The 27,972-nt window shown below is 42.6% G+C and overlaps 1 protein-coding gene across 1 annotated transcript; it reads right to left on the minus strand.

Moving 5' to 3' along the window:
• Positions 1–1,174: 1,174 nt before the first annotated feature.
• Positions 1,175–21,388, minus strand: SLC16A9 (solute carrier family 16 member 9). Its single transcript, XM_050899065.1, has 8 exons — positions 21,348–21,388; positions 16,926–16,984; positions 16,388–16,505; positions 15,069–15,297; positions 6,733–6,876; positions 5,709–5,804; positions 2,405–3,313; positions 1,175–2,063 (listed from the first exon to the last, which is right to left on the minus strand). The coding sequence occupies exons 3-8, from the start codon at positions 16,412–16,414 to the stop codon at positions 1,885–1,887; spliced, it is 1,584 nt and encodes a 527-aa protein (XP_050755022.1). The 5' UTR covers positions 16,415–16,505; positions 16,926–16,984; positions 21,348–21,388; the 3' UTR covers positions 1,175–1,884.
• Positions 21,389–27,972: the final 6,584 nt, after the last annotated feature.

Raw genomic sequence — 27,972 nt, forward strand, 5'->3', positions numbered from 1 at the left:
AACGGAGGAAAAAAATAAAGAGACAAACTAACTGCATCTTTATTTTTGTCAAGTTTTAACACAAACAAACCTAAGTGAATCCCAGAAAGTCAGCAAAAACTGTCTGAAGCCAAGCTGGATTTTTCTGCCTTGGACCAGAAGAGGGAACATTACTTGCACTTATGTCTGCCCCACTTAGAGGTTACATCGCTCTTGCTTAATGAGGTGTGCAAACACAGTAACTCTGTGCATAGCACTTTGACAATAAAGGTTGCTCATTACATGCTTGTTTCTTATCTTAAGGATTATTTATGAGCCAGAATCACAGCAGACATTTGAGGCACATAGTACTGCTGAGAACTACTTGGGCATTTGCAGGCAACCATACAGGATGTAACTCAGGACTAAGAACTTCTACCTCACCCAAGGCTTCCCAACATGCTCCACTAAACTTTAAACCTACAGCAAGAAGCCAAAACGCGCAGCACACGCCACAGGTGGACAGGAGATTTCTGCAACTACTACGCAAGAGCAACGAGACACATCTTTGGCGTGGGAGCAGCTATGGAAGCAAAAGCTATTGCACAGGGCACGCAGGGCAGTGCAGAGCTAGCTGAGTCATCCTGCCTTCGCTGTAGCACCTGCCTGGCTCAGGAAAGACTTCAACCTCACACAGCATTCCCCCCAGGCATGCCAGCCTTGGGCCTTGGGTTAAACAAAAGCAAAAAGCCAACACACACACAGAGCTAGCCTGCAGCTAGAGACTATCTGGGCAGTGGGTTTCAGGGGCTCTCTCTTCATTGGCCTGTTTGGTGTTCAAGTGTTACAACTCTTTCCACCTCAGCTTCCCCCGTACCTCTTCTGTTATCCCTCTCCTGTGCTTTTTCTTGCTCCCTGTTACTAACTTTTCTCCTTGCTATGTCCATTCCAAAAATGACAGAGCAAAGATGACACTGCTGTCACATTTTTCCTTTTTTCATCAGGTCTACCTTGTTGAAAGCTCTACTACTAAGCTCTCTGTGGCAGGTTCAACCTACTAAATTGTAGTTGTGCAACAAGAGATGCCCCCAGTACTGCCAGACTGCGGGTGACTTGCTTAGAAACACTCAGCTGTGGGCTTCTGTAAGCACATCTCCAACTCCGATCTAAAGATCATCAACTTGCATAAACAAGTCAGCATTTCTTTTCATGGTTTCAACAATCATATTTATTCCTTGGTTTAAAAGGTTTTGGTTCAACAGTTTTAAAAACAGACTTCACAAAATGTGCAATATTTATAAACATAGTTCTAGTTGCAATGGTAGTAAGAATCTTTACTTTCACCATAAAGTTCACTTCAGTTATGCAACACAAGGTTGGTTTTGTTCCCTCTCTTCTCCCTCCCCCAATTGGCACTTCATTGTAAATTGGAGAAACATTAAAAAGACAAAAAGTTAATCTAAGCATGATGTTAAAAGCACCTTGCCACAGTATTACATTCTAATAAGGCAAATTTTTGTTTCGTAAAGTCTGATTGTGCAACTCGGAGATCTATAAAAGGTGACAGAAATGCCAGCCTTCTCCTATAAGGAACAGGCCTTCATTTTTGCTTCAAAGTTTTCACCCCTCCGCACCACCCCCCTTAAAAAAAAATACAGCTGATAATACAGCAGAATATACCCCTTACAGGGTGAAAGGAAATTACAGTAGACAAAGGCTGAAAACACAGTGCATAGTAGACAAAACAAGACTGTTCTTAAAAATAAAATAAAAATTAAAAAAAAAGAAGAAAAAGGAACTGAACAACAAGCAACAATGGAATTCTTCTAGTGGAAGAGGATTTTTGGGCTTCATAAATAAGTGGAAAATTACTAAAATACTTTGCTATGTAATATAAAAAAGCGCAAAGTGTTTTCCAGTTGTCACCTAAGCGCTAGATGCAACTTTGTAGGAGTACGTATTTGGAGGCAGCTTTGTGCTCTGATGGGTACAGGCATTCCAGCAGGGTAACGCTGCCAACAGCAGAAGAAATCCACCCAGTAAGACACAAAAGCCACTGAAATAGAATGCAGTGTCATACTCCTGCGTCCAGTCGTAAAACCAACCTGAGGGTGAAAATAAGGGAGAAGCGCATCAGTGAGGAGTTAAATGTAACACAGCACTGTAAATTAGAGAAACATCACGAACCACCACCCTCCCCCCCAAAAAAGACCAAATCTAAAATGCAGTTTGACCACTTAGACATGAAATGTGCTTTTCATCAAAGGCAAAACCAGAACACAATCAGCCTGGCCAGCTCAAGTGAAACAGGCTTTAATTTTTGTTGAAGATTTTGATTTCTTCTTTCCATTGTTATTAGGACCAACTAGAACTACTCACATGCAAATTAATTCTGTCTGGTCCTGACAAGCTCATGTTCATTTTATAGTATCTACCTTGACCTTACCTACAATTGGTGGTCCGAGGCTATTTCCAAGTCCAGCAAAGAACATCAATATCCCATACGCGTGAGTCAGTTTCTCAATTCCCACAGTCTTTGTTGTTACATACGGAAAAATTGACCAGTTCCCAGTCAGAAAACCCAAAATCCCAGAAAGCATCGCTAATGTAAGGTAACTTTTGGCAAATGGAATTGCAAACAAGGCCACTCCTGTCATTAGTAAGGTAGTTACATATAGATATAAAGTGTTAACCCACTTAAAATCTGCCAGTATTCCTAAAGTAAGTTTGCCAACAGCAGTCATAATGCCTATAATGGAAATAAGGGGCATATGATAGTCATCTTCATTAATGTTTGCACTTCTTGCTACATCTTCCATGAGCAGAGAAGGAGGAAATCCACCAATATCAAAAAGCAAGATGGCAACAAAGAGAGCTGAAAATACTTTGTTCTTAAAAAGAACCACAGTTTCCTCCCAGTAGTTCAAATAGCGCTGCCACTTCCTTTTGGCGAGTTGCTTGCAGAAGTTTGTCTGTTCTACAACTTTCTTTTTATAAGTGTCTTTCTCATTTACATTTATTGAGCTTAATACATTCTTATTTAAAATGCTATCCTGTTTGTAATCAGGCATATTGTTCACACATTTTTCATCAACGTAGCCCTTTTCAAGGATGCTTATATTTTCTTCAACAGTCTTTTCTTTTTCATGGTAAACAAAATATTGATCTGGGACTTTGTCTACACACGGTTTTTCTGGTGGAGGGGAATCAGATGACTCCAATGGTCTCATTAGGCTGCCACATGCTAATATATTTAGAGACAGTGCGCCAACTATAAGCAGACAACCATCCAGTCCATATAGATCAATAAGCTCTCTTTGCAATGCTGCATATATAAAGAGTCCAACACTTGAGCCTATAAAAGGAAAATAAGATCAGTTTAAACTAAAGAACTGAGAATATTCTTCAACACTAACAAACTTCTACGTTTCAGCAGCTACAAATATACTGTCACAGGAATGGTAAGTCATTTGTGCTCCTCTCTCTGCAGTCTAATGAACTGTTACCATCCCTCTTGAAGTTACAGTTTCTTTCTTGAGTATCCACAAAATAAAAAGCCTTTCAAAATATCTGAACAATTTATGACGATTAACACTAGCAGACACTTTAGAAACAACTAGGATCAATACTGTATCTGATGAAAAACATCAAAGAACTATTAAGCCATCCTTCTGCCATGCGCTCACATACATGTATCCCTTCAGGTATCATTTTGAGTTAGCACAGTTAGAATTTCACCCACCAACATTTTCCCCTTTCTCCTCCTCACTGCCACCTTCCTCCTCTAAGGCACGAACAGACCAGGGGTTCACCAAGAGCCCTCCTAGAAACAGCCCTTGACTGCTTGGTGTTTAAGGAGGGGGGCTCACGTGGTGTGAGTTTACTCCAAAGGCATTTCTGAAGCTCTGCAGGGCCAAACATGCATTTGAGACATTTGGCTATTCAGAAGAAAACACTGAAGCATAAGCAATTACTATGAATGCAAGCATTTTATGCAATCCCACCAATTTAAAGAAAAAGCTCTCGGTTGAAGTGAGCACAGATCCATTGAAATCAATGGATGTCCACTCCCAAATACAGAGCATTGGTTTTTCAGGACAAACTTTAAATTAAAATGATTTGCTGAAGACTGTCTCTAGGTTATATTAAAGACATTTATATACTTCAGTGCTAAACACAGGAAAGAATAATTATAAAATTCAGACTTGTTTTGTCTTCCAGGTACTGAAGTTAACCAGAGCTCAGTAAGATCAGGCCTTAAGGCAAACTACCTGGAAGCCCAACAAAAGCCACTGAAAATTATTCCGAAGAACATTTCTGCAGAAGCTCCCCTTTATTCCACTGGTGTGGATCTGGCATTAATATCTCACAACACTGACTGTACTGACCAGGCCCCTCCTCACTAACAGCTACTTGAGAAAACAGATCAGAGGAGAGACTCCATACAACAGAGAAAGCAAGGCATGGGACAACAGCCGCCTTTAACAGTTCCTAGTTGGTCCATTAATTTAGCAGTTCCTCTTGGTGTAAAGGACAACATCACACAACCTAAAGACCCAGAGAGAGGATGAGAAAGACTGCTCAGCATCCTTCAAAGAATTTTCCTTGTATTATCAGAGGTTCATTTTTCTAGGATCCCTTTAACACACACGGACAAAAAGCTGGGATGAGCTTTTGGAAGATTTCAGAATTTAGTTTCCTTTTAGATTGGAAAGGAAAAAGTATTAAAAATGTAAGCCCAAACTTAAACTACTCCTTTAAAGGCACAGCTAATGTGAGGTTATGGTGATCTAGCATTTATATCCTGCATCTCCAACCTCCTTCTCATCTCTGATCCTGTATAGGAAAGAAGAGGGAGAAGAGAGCTCTATGGAAAGTTTCCCCTCTTATTACCCATGGCATACAGCCCAAGATACTCATGAGTCTGCTTTCATTTTAGTGAATATCCTTTTCTCTTCTACATGTATAACTGTCCTGGTTTCAGCTGGGATAGAGTTAACTTTCTTCTTAGTAGCTAGTACAGTGCTATGTTTTGGATTTAGTGTGAGAATAATGTTGATAACACGCTGATATTTTAGTTGTTGCTAAGTAGCACTTAAGTCAAGGATTTTCAGTCTCCCATGCTCTGCCAGCAAGCAGGTGCACAAGAGGCTGGGAGGGAGCACGGCCAGGACAGCTGACCCCAACTAGCCAAAGGGATATTCCATACCATGGAACATCATGCCCAGTATATAAACAGGGGGGAGATGGCTGGGAGGCACAGATCGCAGCTCCAGCACAGGTCAGCGGGCGGTGAGCAAGTGCATTGTCCATCACTTGTCTTTTCTTGGGTGGTTTTTTTTTTTTTGTTATATTCCTTTTCATTGCAATTATTATAATATTATTATACTTAGTTAGTAGTGTATTTTATTTTACTTTAGTCATCAAACTGTTCTTATCTCAACCCATGAGTTTTACTTTTTTTTTTCCTCCTCCCCACCCCACTGGGGGGGGGACGGGGAAGCAGCTGCGTGGTGCTTAGTTGCTGGCTGGGGTTAAACCACGACAATAACCCATACCACACACCTGCAAGTGTTGTTACTGTTTTATCTGAAGCCTGATTTTATCTGTTCATTGCTACTGATGTTTTGACTTAAGAATTACTTCAGGAAGCAACTGAGAAAAATATAATCTCCTGTTTTTTATTGCCAAGGTAATGGTAGCTATATCAGAGTTGAAAAGTTAGAGAGAATGACAATTAAAAGTCATACCTGTTGAAATCAGACCAAGTGCAAGGCCTCTGCGTTTGTCAAAATAGTGGCAAGTGATGGTAACTGTTGCAGTATACAAAAGGCCACATCCAAGACCTTGAGAAAAATTGAAATAAAGGATGCAACATACTCTGGGAAATGAATGTCCCTTTTTATTCCCCAGATAATCCAGTAGTGTACCCTGGGCACAGAGGTAGCTTTTAACTCTGGCTCAGTACCAGCCACACCGGCCTCACACTGACAGGGCCATTAGGCTGCCTGCACTGTCCCACCTCCCTCTCCCCTGACCATCCCCGGCTGCAGAACCTGCGTGGAGCAGGCTGGGTTTGAGGAGGTCACCAGCTCAGGCTCCGTGCTATGTGGAAGGGTTACATGGCTTTTGGTCCAGGGGCTGGCCCCAAAAACAGCAGAGCTGCATTCGCGTGGCACCGTGCCCGAGCCAGCACGCTGCTGGGTGCCTGCTGGCCAGCGAGGTGCCCCGATTCCTGACACAGTTAATTTGATAAACCACCCACAGCAGCCCTCTGCAGCACAGAGGGACAGGTCAACATCTGCTAGGAGAACAGCACTTTCATGCCTCTAGCACAGCATTTTAGGTTCAATCTGGTTATGTGGAGAACATAATCACTCCCTAATGATCTCTAATTTATCAAATAAGAATGAGTACATGACAAAATTCCAGGAGAGATGCTATTCCTTTAAGATTGGCACTTCACGCCTGCAGAAGAGCTGCTTGATTCCACTCCTTAGGTAAAATCTCAGCTTCTCCATCTCTAACAATCGTGTCAACAGAGGACAAACTGTTTTCAAACCCTGATGAACATATGGATTGCTTTTATCTTTCACTACATGGTAACAGCCTGCCTGTGCGACACCGCTGCCCGCCCCAAAGTAAAGTATTCCTTGATAAATCAAGTCTCAGACTACCACTGCCTCTGTGAATAAGTTTCCCATTTCAGATTCATAAACCAAGACTCAAAATAATAAAGATTAAGTCTCTATATGAAGGGAAGGTGTTTCTTACCAACAACAATCCCATATGAAATATATAGAAAGTATATGTTAGGTGCAAAACTACTCATCATGAGGCCCCCGGCCACCATAAAGCCACTGAAGATTGCCACTGGTCTTGCTCCAAAAGATGATACGCATATACTGCAGACAGGACCTAGAGGAAAAGCAAGAAAAATATTCCTAGTAAATACCAGCATCAGGAAGAACTTCTAAAAAATATCAGTCTATGGAAATGTTTCTTATGATAATTATTTAATATGTAATTATATTAAATAACAATTCAGAGTCCTCATTTTTACAGAATTCTTTAAGAGTCAGTTATAAAAACATACAAGATCAAGCTTGCAAGGTTTTTACTCAAGGAGAAACTGACATCAAGACCATGCAGTGGTACCAGGGCTGGGAGGGAGCAAGCAAAACATTCTTTAAACATAGGATGATACATACATACTAGACTATAACACTATCACTACACACTTAAGGACTTGAAGATTCTTTTCAGAACCTTTGTACATCTTTAGGTACCAAAACAAGTTAGACTATCAGCCAGGCTTTAACCAAGCAGGTATTTTTTGACAGAGTCCACAAACTGTGTTTCAGGAAGACAGTATCTGTATTCATCTTGATATGAGATTTATAAAACTGAAATGGAAAATAGTAACTTCTGATCATAATCACGGTAAGAATGCCACCTGGTGCTTACATAGAGGAAGTATCTGCTGATATACCAGATAAAGACAAACACTACTCTTTCCTGATTTCTAGGGAACTAAATACCTCCTAGTCAGTATTTTACCAACTAACTGTTTACTACCTATCTTGGTTTCTACTGTAAAACTACGGAAAATAAAAGGCATTTATTGAGAATGTCCAGAGCAACGTTCATGAAGTTCGGAAGAGGTTTCTCCCTCTCTTTACCACCCCCAATATTTCGTGGTTGGTTAGTTCTTCAAAACAAGAACAAAGTGCAGGCAATGTTCGTACTCTGCCTCTACTCAGCCAGTTCTCCCCTCACAGAAGTTGTAGAACAAGCACTTACTTTCAGTTGTGTGACCTGGAATACACCTTTTAGTCTGAAATAGCGTGCAAGCTTGGTGCCCTGCATAAATAAGCAACCAGCAAGGGACTTGGCTTGCAAAAGACAATCTCTCATCTGAAAGCCTGCAGTTCCAAACATTCATACACAGACTTATATATTAGCCCCAAGATCCTAAACTCAGTAACTGAGATTAGAAGTTAGATACACAGTTGAATGACATTATTTAAAAACCAACAAAAAACACCCCCTCACCACCTTTGTATCTCATTCGCAGCAATACAAAGACACTCCATGGTCAATACAATCTGCAAAAGCAGTAACTTTGGAGCCTGCCATTTGTTAAGGTTGGTCCTCCCTGACTCACACATAACTGAGATTCCCAGCAGATGGGAGGTGAGCCCAGAGAGGTGATACGAGGTGAACAACAGTTGGAGCTGAGGACGGTGCTTGCCTAGGTTTGCAGACAGGAGCTAGCAGCTGGGAATGCAGGCAAGGTTTTCGTGTGGTTACCGGCCATGGGACAAGCAGTTCTGGCAGGCAGCAGCACAGATTCGTTAGCAGGTGAAACGATCCTCAAAGGCAAGGCAGGTCAGAACTTTTGCCCTATGTAAGAGCTATCTGCCTAGGGAACGTGAAGGGAAGCGAGTCTGAATTGGGGCTCATCCAGGCAAAGAGTCAAAGAAGAATCGAGAAAAATCTTCTGGGGAAGTAGGGTTTATTTGGATTTCGGAAACGATGAAAAAGGAAGATGTAAGTGCTTGCTGCTTCTCAAGAGTCAGCATGCTGTAGGAATGAAAGCTGGCCAGAATAACTTGGGCAGAGTAACTTGCCGAGAACAAAAGCTAAGAGTGTTAGATTGCTGCTGATTCTTAGAATTAATTACTAGAACTGGCAAATTAAGATTGGTATGTTTTCTAAAACCACGGGATTTAAAAATAAACAAAGGATTGAATCTGTATTACATAAAAAATTCTTCTACACCAGAAGAACATTAGGTAGTGATAACTTAATTCAATTAAGCAGAGGAATTTGCACTCTTTCTATTCTTTATTTCTGACCCACTACCTTGCTAAAACAAACAGTATTTCCCTTCCACCTGCTCTCTGTATTTCGACACAGCTACTTTCAGAAGGTCTCTGGCCAGCCTGGGGCGGTGGTACTGGTACAGACTGCCCTGATCACTACTAGAGGATCCGAGGTGAAGCTGGACCCTCTGACCCCAAGCCAGAACAAGGGAGAGACAGAGCTGAAAAACATGTCTTCATAATCTGACAAGGACACTCTCCTCTGGAACACCATCAAAAGCATCTCTGACAGGGTCCAAGGAGATGCTTTTCCAGCTTCTCCCACTTACAAAAAATAATCCCAAAGGAGAACAGAAAGTACAAAGAGATCTTTTTGCTCTGACATGGAAAACAACCTGCACAAAACCGAAGAACCTGCTCCAATAAGCTCAGTATTAATGTGTCATCTCACACAGCAAGAGATCTGGCAGCTCAGCAATGGCCCTGTTTATAAGAAGGAGCGCCAGTATAAGTATTAAAATAGTTATTATAGGTCTCTGGGATGAGAAGAAAAACAGCTCCATCTTCCCCTTCACACTAGGCCCTACTTTCACACTCCCCTCATCACACTGCTAGAAAATAAAAGTCACAAAAGAAAACCCCCATGACAGCCAGCATCTTTGTTCTTTTCCCTGCCTCCTCGCATTCCTTCTCTTTCTCTGTTTCTCAAAGAGCTGGCATTTTTTTCCCACCGGGCACAGTACCTTTGGTTATTACCATGGTATTTGCACAGGAGTTCACTGTACACAAACATGTTATTCTCTACAAGTAATTCAAGCACAATGGGTTCAAGGCAGTTAATTCTAGTCAAACATCCAACTTTCCCAGAGTGGGACTGAGACTTGCTCTGTGAACTCCTGCCCTGTGGATTTCGTTCAAAGTGGACATTCTGAAGAATGTAGGAGTCTACATACAGCTGCATAGGAAACAGCTCTTCAGGCAGCATAAGGGTTTTCATTAGCTGACTCTCTTTCAGAAAGATCCTTCCACTGATAATGTATTTCTCACTGTAACGTGAACAACATAAAAATAAAATCCCAGTGGCAATCCTCAATAGTAAGCATGCAAAATGGCTTTTAAGCCAGCATTTTGTTCAGTTTGCCAAGCAACTCCAGGGGTTAGCACTGGTATTAGAATAATATTTGAAGACATTGATAAATATTTACCTCTTTTACAAATAAAATTCTTGGGGCTTTTTTCCTTCCAAATGATATATCTTAAAACTAGACCAAACTCTATCAAAAAAAGATACCAGCCCAGTTTATAAGAACGACAGCTAACTCCACGAAGAAAGACTTAGAAGCCAGCACAGGGACAGCCACTGCTTTTTGGCACATGACCTGTCAAGGCTCGGCAGCCAGTAATACGATTATCAGGCTCTGCAGGGGAGCAGTCCAGAAGATCCCTAGACAAAATGAGAAGCAGCAGAAAGAAGATGGGCTCTCACAGTAGATCTTCATGCAGAGAGACCAAATAGGAAGAACTCCTAGGAGGAATCATTTGTACATTGATATTTTAATTAAGATTTATTTGAATAAAAGACTTTACCCTCAGTGAGACCCAGATGTGACAGTGAGTTCTTCCCGAGATGTGAAAACAAGCCACGTGCTACTCACACAGGAACTTTATAACTACCGTGATCATCTGACCTCCTGACAAGTACAAAGTTGTTTTGTTTAACGGACATCAAGAACTAACACTCTCTTCCTCAATCTTCTCACATGAAGAGAAAAATTCTGCAAACTCACACTCCCTTCCTCCACTCGCTCATCCCGAGGGTCCTCTCTCCTTCACCTCATACACACACAAAACCTTTTGCTAAACAAACAATACTGGACAATTGAGTTCTTTTTCTTATCGTCTGCATTAATCTGACCCATCCTACTTGTCAGTATCTGTCCAAGCCTGTTGAAACTGTAGAGTAGAAGCAATGCTCATGGACTGTACATAAAATCCACTGGACAGAACACAAGAATATTTTTTGCATATTAAATGCATGGCTAAAACCTGGTCATAATAAATATAATATTCTCCAAATGTTTGTACTTTGGATAAGATCATAGATCAGAAAAACCCTTTTTACACTGGAGAGCCACCCACTCCCAACTGATTAAAAAGACTACTCCTTTCTGATAAAGTTATTAAATGAACTGGGTTCCTCTTCGGACAAATCTTTAGGACACCCTCGCTCCTCCTCCCCACAAACTACATATAGCTTCCATAGTTTACAGTGGGGGCTATCTACGTGCAAGGTTTTTGTCCAAAAATATGTAGATGCTGCAAAGGGTTTTTTTGGAGCTGTAAAAATACTGCTTGAAAACACAAAATCAAGCTTTTTAAACATTTAACACTGAATGCCTCAGACCAGCAGAAACACCCCATTAATTTATCAAGACATGCCTTTCAAGGGAGAATCTTCCCTTTGTTCTCTCTCCATTAATAAAGGGGAGTGGGAATAGGAGACATATTGCTGGGGTCTCCTGCTATGCCAAATGCTGTGAAGTCAACTCTACTATAAACAGCTGTGGTGCCAATTACAGGCATCAAGGTCTTTGTCTGTTTTGCTTTTGACAAGTGTAACATGGATCAAATTTAATTTCGGGCTCCAAATGGATGTAAAATTAAGAACACTTGGTGTAGCAGAAACACAGGATCTTCAACAGCGTAATAAATGTCCTCCTCTGACCTGTTTTAGTAGGAGAAACATGCTAAGCTCTTTCAATTTCTTCCTATGCAACAAGCCCTATATCATCCATGGAGCTATGCGCCGCATCTGCTATAGCCTGATCACCATTATGACACCTAATATTGTAGAGGAGGTCTCACCACTGCCCTGTACAATAACACTGATGCTTTTCTTTCACTGTTTTAGGCACATTTGTTCCAATACACTGTAAGGGCGCATCAGAGAAAGTTATAACTCAAGTCATCCTGCAAGGAAGAGATCAACCAGGTCCCTGTCCCTGTCCCATTCCCTTTTCCAGCTGATGAGCTGAACAGTCCAGCTCAGGGCTGAGCACTGGCCTTAGCAATGCTGTCTGTGCTGCAAGCAAGAGGACAGAAATCGAACACCAGGCGGCTAGGAAATTCATCTCAATAAACAAGGTGCTGTACCGGGTTTCCATGTCTCGAGTCTAAGTTTAGCTCTCACACAAGTCAGAAGTAAACACTATAGAAAGGATATCAATACAGCAAATGTGAAAGGACTCACCAGCATCAGCTACTTCAAAAAATGTTTAAGACTACATGTACAGAGGGAAGGGCAGAAGAGACACAGAACCTTTTTCTGTGCCAGCCGGCATACATATAAGGACATTTTCTTCTTTTTGGTGAAATTACACTACTGATATAGAAAGTCACTGGACCTACCTTCCACTGTTACAGAAGCTAGCTAATGTGATTTCCAGTCCTATCAATGAGAAAAGTCTTCCTTAAGAAAATGGACACTAACTTATTTCCTGTATGTAGCTGCAAATCTACCATAACTGCCATTGTTTTTCCAGTCTGGCACCTACAGCTTCAGAAACGTGATGTTAAGTTGGAGAGGGCTCACCGAAGAGTCTTAATGGCTCTCCAGAAGAGCCTTAATTAAAAGAGTGGAAGTCTCTTGTATCAATGGCAGAAAGACTGTATCAAGGTACAGGCTTAAAAGAAAATTTAGAAGTAATTTGATTGCAATCTCTAGACATACACCACACTAATTCAGGGGCACTTCAAAATAACATCATTCATCAGCTGAAAACTAAAACTAAGTGACTTGTATCATAAGATTACACACTTTTAAGGCGGGAATTAACTACTGAGAAAAGTTATAAGAGACAGAGAATGCACTAAACAAACACCTTCTAAATCAAATGAGAATTACAATATTTTCTGCATGCAACATGGATTGCTTTAAGAGTACCAATACTTGAAAACATGTCTTTAGGTAACTAGATCAGAGACTGGAAACCCAAATAAAGGAGGAGAAAGGAAAGAACAACAAATATGAGAAGAGTCAAGTTAGGAACAGAAAAATGCAAGGAGACTACCGAAAGGCTTTGAGGTAAAGCTTGCCTGTTACTAGCATTCACACATGCAATATTGCTGCTGAAATCAGCTTGCTTGGGGAGATTGTTAAGTTATTAAGTTACAGATAATATCTTTTCACATACATGAAAACATGATAATTTAGAAAAATTCAATTAGCCTGATCATCTACTTAACACAGGCTACAACACCACACAATGGTCCCACCTGGCCTATAATACTGGAACCTGCAATAGCAGACGTAAGAACAGAACCAAGTTCTCTTTTCCTATATTGATGAAAAGGGCCTAACTTTGCAATGTGTTATATCAATGGTTTTCCACTGAAAACACATATGTTCTTTACACTAGTGACTAGGTCTGAAAAAGGCCTGCTATGAAAACCGCATGAAAAATTGTAACTTGTCAAGAGCATTCTAGTTTTAGGTAGAGGTTATGATACTTACAGTGTCCCTTCAACAAGTTTACTTTAAGTAGAGTTATTGTTAAGGTCAGATCCCAGCTTGATAAGACAGTGGGATCTTCCATTTCAGGTAAAGCAGGGAACATATATTTTGTTTTCAGTCAACTCTGATAACATCAATGCAATTAAAAGGCCCTCACTGTACTTTTCTTTGAAGGCATTAAAAACAGGAACGATTATTAAGTTTCCAAATCCCAAACTGAATGAATAAAAGTACACTGACAGACAACGTTCCTCCTAACCTGTCAAAATTTCAAGTAATTTAATCATTCCATACCAAAATCAACTACAACAGCAGCTTTTATTCGTATTATTCAGTCACAAAAGTTTCTATTTGCTGTAAAGCACACTACCAACAATTGCTCACAGTGGCAAGACAGAGGGCACTAAGAGGTCTGGAAACTAGCATGGTGTTGACATATAAGAAAGGGGGCTAAGGCTCTTGTCAGAGGAATGAGCCAGAGACTTCTGGTCTACAGGGAAAGGGTTTTTCTTCACCCCTTCTCTTGCAATCCCCTTCTGCCTTGTTTTTCTTCAGTAACTATCTTGTTTATCCTTCTTTTCCCCTCACTTCATTCTCTCTCTCAAGTTTATTTAGGTCTTGATCCGTTAATAATAGGAGTTAATGCCCTTAAAACAGGAAAACAAAAAAGCGTGATGGAAGAGCAGTCTACAGTCCTTTCCCCACTTACACCCTGGGACTGAATATAGTCTTCTTGTGGTTAATGATCCACCTGTCTTTGCCCATTTCTGTTCTGCCTAGTGATATAAAACCCTAACACAAGTGTGACGCCAGTATTTGGCCAGTTATAGCATCATACAAAGCAATGGTCTTTATTCAGGTCTGTATTGCTATTTGAACGTCAACTTTCTTTTAAGGAGAGATTTCCTCAGAATCCTGAGCTGCATTTTGTCCACTAAGCTACATAATTGCTTTTGCCCGTAGCAATTGCTATGTTGACAGGCAATTTTTTTCCAGATTCAGCAAAAAGATAATAGTTCCCATGGTGAATCTTTGAAAAGCAGAAGTTAGTGATATTACCCAGTACAATACCCATGCTCAATATTAAAACAACAAAAAAATGGACCTACGGACTTTCAAAGTGGTGTTTTATTTCCCTAAAACCCTGCTGTTACTCTCCAAGTGACAATGTGTTACTAAAGAAAAGCTTCCAGTAAAGTTGTTCTATTTAATGCCACTGTTATCCATAACTTTCCAGGCTTCAAAGGGAGTTTTTTCTCTAACAAACAGCAGAAAAGAGCCCTCACCCACCCTATCTGGTGGGTTTACTTCTACAGCTGAAAAATGAGCAACAGGTTTATTAATTGACTTTTTTTTTTCTTAAAGCACTCGAACCATTTCAGACTAACAGTTTGCTCTGATTTTAAAGATACTAATGCAAATGGTAGTCTTAAAGCTTCATTTAAAAAAAAAAAAAATCTATAATCCCATCAACAAAATTACCATTCAATTTCCCAGAGTTTGGTTTTTCTAGTTTATTCAAATACAATAATTTTGAATTTTCTAAGGGTAATATTTTTATTGCTTTTTTACCATTATATTCTTTTGGTTTATGTATAGTGGAACTATAAATGTAATCTTCTTACCCGTCTTGACCTAAAATAAAAATGCAGCATCCTCATTCTATCACTTGCAGCTGTCTTTAATATAATTCCAAAAGCACACATAGATGAAAGCATCTATTAGAAAGAAACGTTTCAATTTAAGATAGATACTGCTTCTACACTTACTGGCAAGCAATCCAATTCCATTTGCTAGAGATCCAACCCAAGCAGTCTTGCCTTTCCCTTCTCCAAAAGCGTCCAGCCATTCTAAATACAAGACTCCCACAGCCAGCGGTGATCCGTAACACAAGAACTGAGTAAAGAAGGAAACGACAACAACCACCCAGCCCCAGCCACCATCTGGTGGTTTCCGAAATACCATCTTGTCAGATGAGTGCAGATGTACAGGCAGAACCTGTGTAAACAAAAACCAAACAGAATAGAGCATTAGAAATGTGACTGACCTAGGTTTGCTAATACAAGTGAGCTGTACAGAGAAGTACACATTCAAACAGAGGCTTTTTTCAAACATCCTTCAAGAAATACACGCAATACAGCATACAGACAATGAAAATTAGTTACCATTTGGTACTTCTACCTCTTCTGCATAACACAGGAACAGTACACAAAGCATTAGTAAGTCATACGTACATCAGCACTGTATTACAGAAAGGTGAAAGATTTCATTTTCTGAGTGGTAAATAGGCTTTTTGAAGACCTCAGGCGTTAATTTCTGCCACAGTTCAATGAGAGAACCACATGGCCACCTGCTTGGACATCCTGAGTGAAGCATATAGGTCTGAAGGACAAGAAAAGCTACAAGTATAAAACAATCCAAATAAATAATTTAGGATTTAAAAAAAACCTCACAAGTATAAAAATATTAGTTCAAGGTCCAAAAAAAAAAAAAAAAAAAAAAAATCTCTACTTAGTTGTAATCTCAGCATAGCACCTTGCAGTTTAGCAAGGTGTTTACCACTAGCTAGTGTACTCTGGGAGGCGCAGGCCAAGAGGAAGACTGACATTCTGGAAATAGCAACAGTTCAGTACTCTGCTCTGTCAACAAGGTGATGTGTAGAGGAGTGATGCATCCAAAAATCACTTTGTACGTATTAGTAAGTGAAGTGAGTTCTAAAACTGTGTACAGGTGTGGCTGATATGCCAAGACATGACAGTATTAAACGCACACAAAAATCTCCTACAACCTGTTACAGTGTCTGCCCTCTGCGCAGTTTGCACACATCACCCTTCCCCAAACTGGTAATCACTTCTTGGACTCCAGAAGTAACACCTTACTCCTTTGCATAGCAAGATCCATCACCTATGCATCTATGGCTTTAAATAACTTACCGTCATCACACCTTCTCAAGACTAGTTTGTGAATGTAGGGACTGATACCTCTAAGATCTAGCAAAGAATTTAGAGGTTTTCCAGGCTAAATTGCTTTGGAGTTTGGATGATGATGATGATAGATGATATTGTGAGCCCCTGTGCACACAACTGACCTGCCCTCCCTCTCTACAGGGAGCCATCTGCCGAAGCGATGATCACAAAACCCATGTTCTGTTCCTGGCTCTGTCACTAACCAGACGTGTGATTCTCAACAATTTTATTTCCTTTACCCTGTAAGATAGAAACAGATAAAATCTTACTCTGTTTTCTTTGTGAAATATTCTCAAGGACGATCTTCACACTGCAGCTTACGCATTAAGACTGCTGCGGTAACAGTTCTGCTCTGGGAGACCCCCAAGAGGCGAAGCGGAAAAACAAACGCGTTGTACTACCTTTTTGACTTACAACCCAGAGGAGATGGAAAAAAATTACTGCTGTATGAAAGCAATGGTGTAAACAAGTAGACAATAACAGAACTTCCGTTCAAGCTCCTCGTACTCCTTGCTCGGGCAATTTTTAAGAATTTGCATGGAAAACTTACAAAAAAGCTACAGTATAAAATTTTGAGGAATAATTACTATAGAGACATGAAAAAGGCCAGTTCTAGTTTACAGATGCACTTAAAATGTCACTTTGAGGGTAGATACTTACAGATGACAAAAAAAAGTCCTTCAGCTTCCTACAAATGTAACTTCACGTGGTGACTCTACCTGCAGAAAAAGAGTAAGTTTTTAGCCAAAGTATCACTGCAACAGTGAACACAACTCTGAAAAACTGGTGTCTTCACATTAAATTTCTTCTTTGTAATATCTTTTCAGAAGAACTTCAGAAGTAATCAAGCTATCTCAGTGGAGAAATACTGATAGCCCCTCAATTAATTAACAGCTGACAGCAGCCTTGAGCCCCAAAATAACAAAAACATTGTCTACTAATGTAAAATAAACTTGGACATTCTAGGTCCTTTAGGAGTGATTTACAGTTTTAACATACTGACAGTCCTTCAAGATACAGTATTTCCAGTTACAAATGTTACAAAGTTATATGTTTCAGTTACAAATGTAAGCTCTGATTTATTTCCTAAAATGTCTGGTAAGTGTCCCTTGATTACATGAGATGCAAGGGTGACAGCTGGGATAGACAGAAATCATACCATACCATATCACAGCATTAGAAAGCTGCTTATAGGTACTTTCCTACAACAATAACCTTTATACAAAAGGGGATCCCTGTATTTCTACACAAAATATTTAAACTATTTGTATGCAGTCACCAAAAGAGCTGACATACGCATCTCTCCGTGCATTAAATAAGTATTACTTGGCTTGTTTTGTCCCTGACTGGAGTAAAAATGGTGGAAATAAGTAACAGCTTCAAGAAAAGACACTTCCACTGAGACAAAGCAAGGAAGTTTTCAGAAAACCACTAAAATAATGGAAATAGACAGTGAATAGTCCCAACTTGTATTTGTTTAAAAAGTAATCTTCAGAAAACAAACACATTTTAGCTGTTATATTGATTTCCACTCTATTGATGCCTTAAAATTTGGCACAGAGACAACTCTGAGTTCAGTTCTGCTATTCTAAACATTTGAAGGGGAGGAAGGGAGGGCAGGGCAGGAAAGGAAAAAAGTTTTTGTAGTCTTAGGTCACGTAGTCTTTTCTAATAGAAAGACTAAAAAAAACTCTGGATCAGTTCCTCATCTGCTGCAGGTCTGCACAGCTTTATTGACTTTAACCAACTGCTCCCAACTTACAGCAGCAAGAGCTGACCTTTTACATCCCGATGTCTCCTATTTTGCACCACAGATCTCTTTTGCATCTTTTAGCTAAATAACAGAATTTTAGGTAGCAAAAACATCTCTACTTTCTAAGCACTTCAAGCCATTTACAGTCTGCAATTGTGAAGCAAAAAGTGAAAACCACCATCATTTTTCCCCCCCGAGAAACCATCCTCAAAGTGAAAACAGATCTACGAAGTCCCAGAGTTTGTTTTTAAGAGCCAGCATGACCTGGCTTTTCCTTCCCTTTCTTGCAGGTTGCTCCTTCACCTCACACCACTGTGTGCCTACTACCTAAAATAAGGTGTATTTTCTAACTTCCCTGAAGGCACAAAGTCCTCCTGAAGAGAGCACGTGAGCCGAGAGCCCTATGCGAGGAGCCCGTTCCCCAGAGACCTCTGTGACGATACATAGTTAAAGATGTACCAGTCAACCAAGCTGCTGCTGGGACCATGGATATCAATACACCTTTTATTGGTACATTGTTTAATGTACCTACTGTACCTGTTAATGATACCTACATTGTTTAATGCTTCCCTGAAAATGATAAGTTGTAGTATAAAAGCTTAGTAGCACGGACAAGAGCCGACAGCAGGAACTACACCTTTGCTACTCCCAACACTGCCTGCACGGGCATCGAATCTGGATCCCTCCCAGGTCGATGCACAAAGTGCCTTTTACCGTTTTCTATCTGTGCGGAAGGAGGAAACAGACTGTACAGACAAATGTGATCATCAAAAATAAAGAAGCAGAAGCCCACACAGAAGAGAGCGCTGAATAGTTTTGTATTCTCTTGAAACCAACCAGGAAGACTTGTGTGATCCTGGAAACAGAAACAACCATGGGTTTAAGATTCAGGTGGGATCCATTTCACAAACCTTACTGTTCACAAAACCTAAGGATGTTGTTTCAGACTCCAGGAAGCCTAGTTACATCAAAAATACTGAAATGGAGAAATGAAGCATAAAGAATTAAACAGTAACTTGAAGTTTGGTCAGAAAAAGCTTTTCAGTGAGTTGTACTCACTGCGAATAAGAATCAGAGGAAGAGAGCTGCTTGATGAAAGCCTTTACCAACAACAACAACAAAAAGAAACCCTAGAGAATGAACTGAAGAACAACAGTTTTAATGTGGAAAGAGAGAGATGTCTGGCTGCAACTATTTTCATTTATCTAAGCAGCTTTATCACAATATTGAGCTCTTTTTCTATAAATCTTAAAATTTGGCTTAAAGATGACAGAGGTGCACAAAAAAAGAATTGGTCTAAAGAACATGAGTACAACTGAAACATTAGCCCTCAGCACAGAAACTTGTATTAATCTGTGGCAAAGGGAATCTTGAGAAAGACAGTAGCAATATGACTGTTTCCAGTTTGTTATTTGTGCAACCAGAGTCTGGTTAAGTATGCTGCTTTCTGCGAGCGGCACATGGCTGCAAAGAAAGCCGATGTCAGCAGAATCACTGTGTGATTAACACTCAGCTAATCCAGTTTTGCAAGGCACTGGTACAAATTAAGATGGTACCAGCCAGAATAGTAACATCCCTCATTTTAAGTTGAATTAGATTTCACATAAATTTCTATTTATTTTTCAGGCAACATTCTTGCAATTACCATCTGAAGTTTCTGCTACCCTTAGCTTGCAATTAACACCTAGAGCGTTAGCGTGGCAATAATGCATTAGTTGTTTTTAACGTACTCATCGTATCCAAACACCTGCATATGTACTGACAGGACAGTATAAGCATTGTACTAAATGCACGGAAAAAGACACATCTGTATTTTGATGACATCAGACTTTAACTGATATTCTAACTATAGTAGCTCCCCACGTTTAAATATTTGTCTTTAAGTTCTTTCACACTGAATGTATATATTTCCTCTCAGTTCTCAGCATTCAGGTCTACCTATTTCTCGTGCTCCTCTACTTTCCCTTTTGTAACTTATGCAACAAGCTCATCAACATAAATATTTCCTTCCATTTCTGCCTGACAAGGGAAGAAGTGTGGAGTTTAAAACAAAACAAAATACCAGAACAAAACTTACCGATGACACAATAATGTTTTTCCATTGTGCAAAATAAGTTCACATAAAGAAGCATCAATCAGGGCAGCACATAAACCAGGCAGCTTTGTGCAAATCTGTCAGCTCAGCAGAACCAGTCCTACCTGTTTCCAGAGCCTCACTACCCCAGAGGGGATGGAAAACCCCCCCGCAAGTATAACTGCCTGTCAGACACTAGCACGCATCCATGCAGACAGATGCAAGCCAGCGCTGCTATGAACTACCAGCCAACTTGATTTACCAGAGAACTCCTGTGCAAAAGGAGAGCGCGGTCTGCGCCGCCTTACACATCACAACCTGCGAGGGCTCCCCTTGGCGTCCGCTCTCTCAGCTGGTCCGCGTCCCTTGGCCAGGTCCTCCGTGGGGATGGATGGGCTCTTATAGCTGGGGATGGATGGGCTCTTATAGCCCCCGGCTCGCCTCGCCTCTCCCCACGCCCTCGGGGGCTAGCCCACACCCCCACGCTCCAGAGGACTGCGTTACGCATTGATGCCTTCCACCTCCAGACCCGTTTCGATGGGAAGCGCTCATCCGTGCAGCAACACGCGCCGAGAGGCGACTGAAGGTCGCCCTCGCCGGCCCGATGCCACACACGCGGAGAGACAGGATCACGCCACGCTGCCCCGCTCCCGGGCAGCAGCGGCCTCCGAGACGCCGATGGGCGCCTGCAATGGGCACGCACTGATGCCGATGGGTGCCTGCTGCCGTGTGCCCACAGCGGGTGCTGACGCCACGACACCGCTGGGTGCCCACTGGATGCCAACAGGCACCCACAAGGGACACCAGGAGGTACGCGCAGCCAACACCAAGGGGTGCTCACAGCGGGCACCGAGAGGTGGACGTCGATGGGCACCGCAGGGGACACAGCTGCCCCGGCGGGCACCCAGGGGCGACGACAGGTCCTGAGCCAGCTCCTTTCCCCGAAGCCCGGGCGTTGCGGAGTCCCCTGCAGAGCCCCCTCAGGGCCACCGGCCTGGCCCGGCCACCCCCCGCACTGACACCCGGGGCCGGGACAACCCCACGAGGCCTCCCGCCGGAGAGCCGGGCCGGGCCGACCCGGCTGGCAGCGGCGGCCCCGGTGGGGGACCCGCCTAGCCGCCCCCCGCCGCTCCCGCCGGCCCGGCCCCCTCGCTCCCCTCAGCCGCAGCCCGGCGGCACCCGAGGCGGGCGGCCCGCAGCCCCCCACGGCCCGGCCGAAGCCCGGGTCCCCCCGAGGCGGCGCCGTCCCCGTTACCTGCGCCCCGCGCCGGCAGCAGCGGGCGGCCCGCGGGCCGGGGGCGGCCGGGCGGGGGGCAGGAGCCGCTCCCGGCGAGCCGGGGCAGCCCCGCATCCCCGGCGCGGCGCGGCGGGGCGGGGCGCGGCCGCGGCCGGTGCCGGCACGAACCGGTTGTAACTGGGGTGGGGGGAGGAGCCGCCGGGGGCCGCCACCGCCTCCGCCCGCAGCCCCGGGGCGGGGGGGCTGCCCCGGCCGCCGGCCCGGCCCCCGCCCCCGCCCCTCCGGGCAGGCGTGGGGCGGCCGCTCCCCTCTCGGCCTCACCTCCATCGCGGACCCCTGCCCTCCTCCTCCTCCTCCTCCTGCTCCGCGGGCAGACCCCGGCCTCGCCGCCTCCCTCCGCCCCGCTCTCGCCGGGGAGAGGCGGACACCGGTCCCCGGCGAGGGGCGCCTCCAGCCTGGGGCCGGGCGGCCGCAGCGGAGCCGGGGCAGGACCTGCCCTCGTTCCCCGCGCAGCGGCGGGGCCGCGGCGCTCACCGTGGTGTCCCGCCGCCCTGCCCGCCGGGTGCCCCTGCGCGTCCCCAGCACCAGCCCCACCGCCCTCGGTGAGGGCCTGGCTCCAAGGCACGATAAAACCCCCCTACCAGCACCCCCTGCTCCTTTTATTCGCATGCCCACGCTGAAGCCCGGAAGGCAGGAGCAGGACGGCAGCTCCTTCAGGCATACCGCAGCAGCTTTGAACCTGCTCGGGTACCAAAGGCAGCGTAACCGCTGCAGGACGGGGATGGGCGCTGGCTCCCCACCAGCATCGTTGCCCAAAGGCCGCAAACTTGCACTGCAAACAGCGACGCAGGCAGCGTACGTACAGCACCGCCACCCCAACCTGCTAGCTCAGGTAAGAGACAACTCACTTTTGGACCAGCGTAGCCGCTGCCTTTAGAGGCAGTCTCGTTAGAGCCCTAGCCCCGATCAGTGCGCATGGCACGGACAGCGCTGTTAGACATATGACAAGGTAGCTGTCAACTCATGCAAGCTCAGCCACCTGCAACTTTCACCCTCCAGACTGCAAAATCTGTTGCAGAACCTGATTGAGTACTCAGCAAGTATCAGGCTCTACCCATGGCTGTGTGCTCAGCGTGACAGCTCTGCTGCTGTCTCTACCCAATTAGGTCAGCTCAGGTACCCACACAAACTGCAGGTGGAAACACAAACATTCCCAGAGTTGAGTGAAATTCGGAGAGCTGAAATATTCCCAGAGCTGACATTCTGAAGCAATCTCAGATGTTTATAGCCTGCGCAGTTCCTACAGGTATGGCATAACTTCCCTTTCAGACCCGCAGTCCAGATTTACTCCTCCGTGCAAGACTTACAAAGGCTCATGAACTTCAAGTATCTTTTAAAGCACCTAGATCTACCTCACAGTGTTCAGGTAAATATTAAAATTAATACTTGCTGCTGGACGGACTGACAGAAGAATGATACAAACTCAAGACTCACTTCTAAGACATCTCTGAAGTGAAAAGGCCTCAGCTGGCATACAGTTCAATTTTGGGTATCTCGTGTCAAAAAGGGCAGCCAACTGAAGGAGGGGGGAAGAGAGAGATAACAGGAACTCTCAGAGCTCTAGAAAATTGGTCCAGGGAGAACTGAAATAAATGGCGTTTAACCTAGAGAGAAGGCAGAGGGGAAACATAATAACATTCTTCAAGAACTCTAAGAAGTTACTGCAAAGAGAAAGGAATTAATTGTTCTGCATACACATTAGACAACTAAAAGAGGTGAGTGGGCTTAAACTCCATCAAGAGATACTGCTTTAGATATTGGGAAAAGCAAGGCTAGCTTGGTACTGGCAGAGATTCCTTTGGGAGAGCACAGCACTTTGGGAACACATGTGCACTGGGTTGCCGAAACAAATGACTGAAGACAGCTGCCCAGATAGTAAACAGCCTCTGTTTACTTTCATCATTTCTTGGGCTCCAGGACACAGGCTGAAATCGAAAGGCTAACTGAAATCTTTCCATAGCCACACAAGAGATGGCTGGAAAATAACAATTCTGAAACAACCGTTCAAGATGTGCTGTTTCCTATACTTCAATACAAAAGTAATAAATACAACAAAACCTTTTTGCATGCAAGTGCATATAAAGCTCCAGTTCCCATTACAGTGCTTGATATAAGTGTTTTGCTTTTTGAATTCTACAGAAGCTTAAAAACGAATGTTGTGGGCTAAAATTAAGCACAGGACATTTCACTCTAGCAAAATTGGTTATGAGCACCTGAAAAAATGGTGAAGAAGAATATTCATGTATTCACACGTAGTCATTAGACTACTGTACACAAGAAGCTTGGAGTTCATAATGGTTTATCTGTACAGGAACATTCAGAAGAGTTAAGGCATATCAGTTACAGTGTACACTGAAATACACCAGATCTTTATGCAGAGGAAGCGGTCCTAGTCAGATGCAAACCGACTTTAGATCACAGGCAGCTTTGGACCTGAATGAGAAACCCCACTTGAGAATAAAAATGCACTTTAAATGAATACATATTGATCTTAATTGCTTTGCTTTATCTTCTCTGGATGCCCTCCTGATGACAAGTCCTCCGCTTTTAATTAACTCTGCTTTTCATATGAACATGCCAGTAAAGTGCATACCATAATCCTGAGAGGGCAACCTTGCTGACAACAGACAGACCTGTGAAAACAAGCCACAGAAACAGAAGGCTAGAGGAAAGAGTCCCTCCTCCACGTCTCCTTTGTCCTTGGTTTCATAACAAGCAACGCAGCTCCCTCCAACTCTAGGTTTCTGCTCACTTGGCCTACAGTATTTTGGCAACTGCCATTTGGCTTAGATTTCAAATCGCTGATTAATCTTCCCATTTCTTCACTTCAGAAACCCTTCTGACAGGGCCTTCAAAAGCAAGTGAATTACAATGGTGCCATAGCCGCATCTTTCATAATCACACTTTTGTCCCACACATCACCAGAAGAATGCTTAAATCCTCACTTTAAATAAAAAACGAAGTAAAACATTGAATAATGCCTATAAACCCCACCCTCCCCCAGCCTCCGGGATTTAAGAATCCAAAGGATAAAGGTACTCACATAGCATGGCCAGGGATGAGAGCAGCACCTAGTTAAAAAGTTACCTTATTTTTGGTAAGCCACGGTTGCAGGATGTGTAGTTCTACGTCACTAACAGCTGTATCAGCATACAGATGATCTAGAAATGTTCTCTACTCTGCAGACAGTGCAGCAGCAGCAGCAGCAGCTCCTAAGGGCAGAGAGAGGAAATTTAGAGGGTATTCATACAGCCATGCTGGAAGGGGTCCTTCCTGGCAAGGAACGCAGCTGGTGTGCCGAACACCCCAAAACTGAACAAAAAGGAATTATCACCCTGGGTAAAGGGGCAGTGGGGTGGGGTGGGTGTTTGGGGGTTTTTGTTTGTTTGGGTTTTTGTTCTGGTTTTGTTGTTTGTTTGGTTTTTTTAAAAAGAAGGTACATAATCTGCAATGGAGGAAAATCTCAAAACATAAACCAATTCCAAATATTTGATCAACTACTGTCCTGTAACCTGTGGTCCAAATTGGGAAGCATCCTTTTGTACATTTGCAGTCTTTACACAATCTACATAGGAGGAGAGACTCTGGAATGAAAGGGCCAAGCTAATATGTCTAAAGTTCATTGTCGTCTTAGGTGTTTTGTTAACTTGCTTGTGCAAAATGTCCATTAATGATTGAAGGGGAAAAAAGGTGAGGAAAGCAATCAGTAATTTGACTAGAGTTTAATTTAAGCAGATGTATTAAATACCTGTGCACTTACAGAGTCTAAAGGACACTCATTTGTCTTCAGCAGCCTTAAAAGGCAATACTTCAGTAGTTATAATTTAACCCTTCATGTGAGAGGCAGAAAGAGTGAGGCTTGTCAAGTGCTGTTTGACCACGTTAAGCAGGGTCATCATACCTTCTCTCAGATTTGTGCGAAAGGGAATAAGATTGCTTAAGCTGCAAAGAACACAGATTTCCCCCAAGATGCCAATAAAGTCCTACAAACCCCCTGGTGTCGTCACAGCTATGCTGACAGGGAACTTAGCCTACTTTGTTTGGGGAGATGCAGATTTACCAGCAGAACTGCCTCCCCCCACCCAGTCTGTCTGTCACTGCCAATATGCAATGCGTCCACACCAGTCTTCTGAAGAGGTCCCATAACATGGGCAAGATCTGAAGTAGGTGTTCAGATGAACTGTATCACCAGTCTAACCACCGCCTGGCAAACTCTTCAGCTGCGTACTTCCAAATGCTGACTTGTAAACCAGTTTTCTATGTTAGTCTTCAACTCCATATATATGTGCAAAATAAACGTCACATGCAAACCTTCTGCAAAACTTGTAACAAAAGAAATGTAGCAGTCATTTAGGTTGAAAAATTATACTCTATAATCTCTTTTTTTACTGTTACATGACTGTAACCGTTTGTTACACTACCCCTACACTACCCATAAGAACAAACACAAGCTTGTTCTTACACTACTCATACAGGTCATGAGGACATGGAAAGATTACAGGAAAAAGTTATCTAAGAAAAGTAATTTTATCTTGCTTCTCACTTAAATACTCTTGCTATGCAACACAATCAACTAATGTAGCTGCAAGGAATGTTTTTTGAAGATTTCAGAAGTAAACTTGCTTAGTAAAAGTTTGTTGTAACAAACTAGGGAACTATGATAATTTTTACAGAATGTAATCTTCTGAATCTGCTGGATATATATGCATTCTCTAAACTGACAAAGGAACTATTTGGGTTTGCTAAATAATGATGGTATATGTATTAGAACATTAAGGAAAAATCACAATAATTTAAGGCTATTTTAAAAATCACATCATAATCACTTCAACTAAAATACAATAGTGCACATGAAATGACAAATAAGTGCTGGCAGCATGAAGCGCATCTGCTAAGAGTGTGAAATAGAAATAAAATTAGTGCTGCATGTCCAAGCAAAGAAATTTATCAGTTCCATTTTTCTAGAGCATCCACTTTCAGGGAATATAAAGTAGTACATTTTTATTATGGCATAGGTCTCTCATGACCTCTAGGTTTGCCATAAATTCACCAAGATCAATGGCAGTACAGACCACAAGTGTTATTTTTACTGAGATACAAATTTTCTGTTGTTCAACCCCATCTTCCCTAGCATTGATCTTGTTAAGTGTCCCTCACAGTAAAGCTAAAACCCAGTTAAGATGGTGCATATTATACTAGGATAGCTCAGAATGCTCTCATTGTTTCAGGGAAAAGATTCAATTTTCTTTACAGATCAGAAGAAGATTCCTTACAGAAGAAAGGCAAGGGTCAGAGTCATCTCATATAGGAGCGAATCTTGTATATACAAGCATGTATGGCTACATTAGACAACTAGATGTCAGTGAAAATACCAGCATATTAGAAAAATCACAATACATAATCAAATCACTTTTGCAGAAAATAACTAACTTAATAAAATATCTTTCTCCTTTCTAGATGTCGCACCTCTTTCTGAGCAATTGTATATAGGGCACAAAGTGCTTGCTTAACTAGAGGGAGGCAGACTGGTTTATACTACCTCTGCTTTTCCGTTTTTAATCAGGAATATCCGATCCCTTTTCTAAGTTTTATTTTGTATTAGCTTCATGCCTTAAAAGGCTAGCATAACAATCTTTATTAAAGAATATGATGCAAATTGGTTAAACACATTTTTACTTTCAGCAGTGGATGGACAGCAAATAGAGAACTGGATCCTTAGTATTGCTGAAGAGCAGCATGAACTATTGCTGAAGAGCAGCATGAACTAGAACAAAGCAAGTACCAGAATGTCCCCTCTAGTCCCATGCTACAAACTCCTGGGTGACAGCTGCAGTAATCAGAGCTGTGGCAGAGGGCATGATGAGGTGGCAAAAATGCATTAAAGAACATCCTTTAAGAAAATAATGACTCATTTGTTACACAGAACTATCTCCAGCTTCTGCCTGTTGAGCACGACATGGAGAGGGCTGTTACCAACCACATCACACGCCTGCTGATTTTCCAGTGGGACTTGGATCGTACAATACTGTGTCAGTCAGATGCTCTAGAAATCCTCAGTTTCCCTCCGGTGTATAGCTTTTAGTCTTTGTAAAGACTATGTAAAATAGCCTTTGCAAACACAGGCCAAGTAGATGACTTCAGCTCCAGAGCAAAAACATGACAATCTCAGCATATCGAAGGCAAGTATTTTTGTTGAGGTAGTCACCAGGTAGAGCATGAATACTGGAGACAGCTCCTCAGAAGCGGTGTTTGCTTATTCCCCGCTGACAATTCATCTATTTCTTGCCAGCAGAGAATACTGAAGTTTAATGGCACACATCTATCAGGGCAGGAAGTAGCATAATGCATTCCTGTGAGACTCTGCAGAGTACAGGCATGCACTTCTCATCTTGCTTGAGTATTAAGTTTATTTAATAGAGTTGAGTTAGCTTTTCCCTCACTTATTTAACTACATTAAAATACTGAGGAAGGCATTTATTTTCTGTCAATGAAATGGAGAGGCTAATATTAGCAGTATGAAACAGCCAGCAGCCTAAATTCATCTCAGTGCAATCTCATTTCAATGCAAATGTTGTCAATTTTT

Source organism: Gymnogyps californianus, chromosome 6 (assembly GCF_018139145.2).
Source record: "Gymnogyps californianus isolate 813 chromosome 6, ASM1813914v2, whole genome shotgun sequence".
Classification (NCBI taxonomy): Eukaryota; Metazoa; Chordata; class Aves; order Accipitriformes; family Cathartidae; genus Gymnogyps; species Gymnogyps californianus.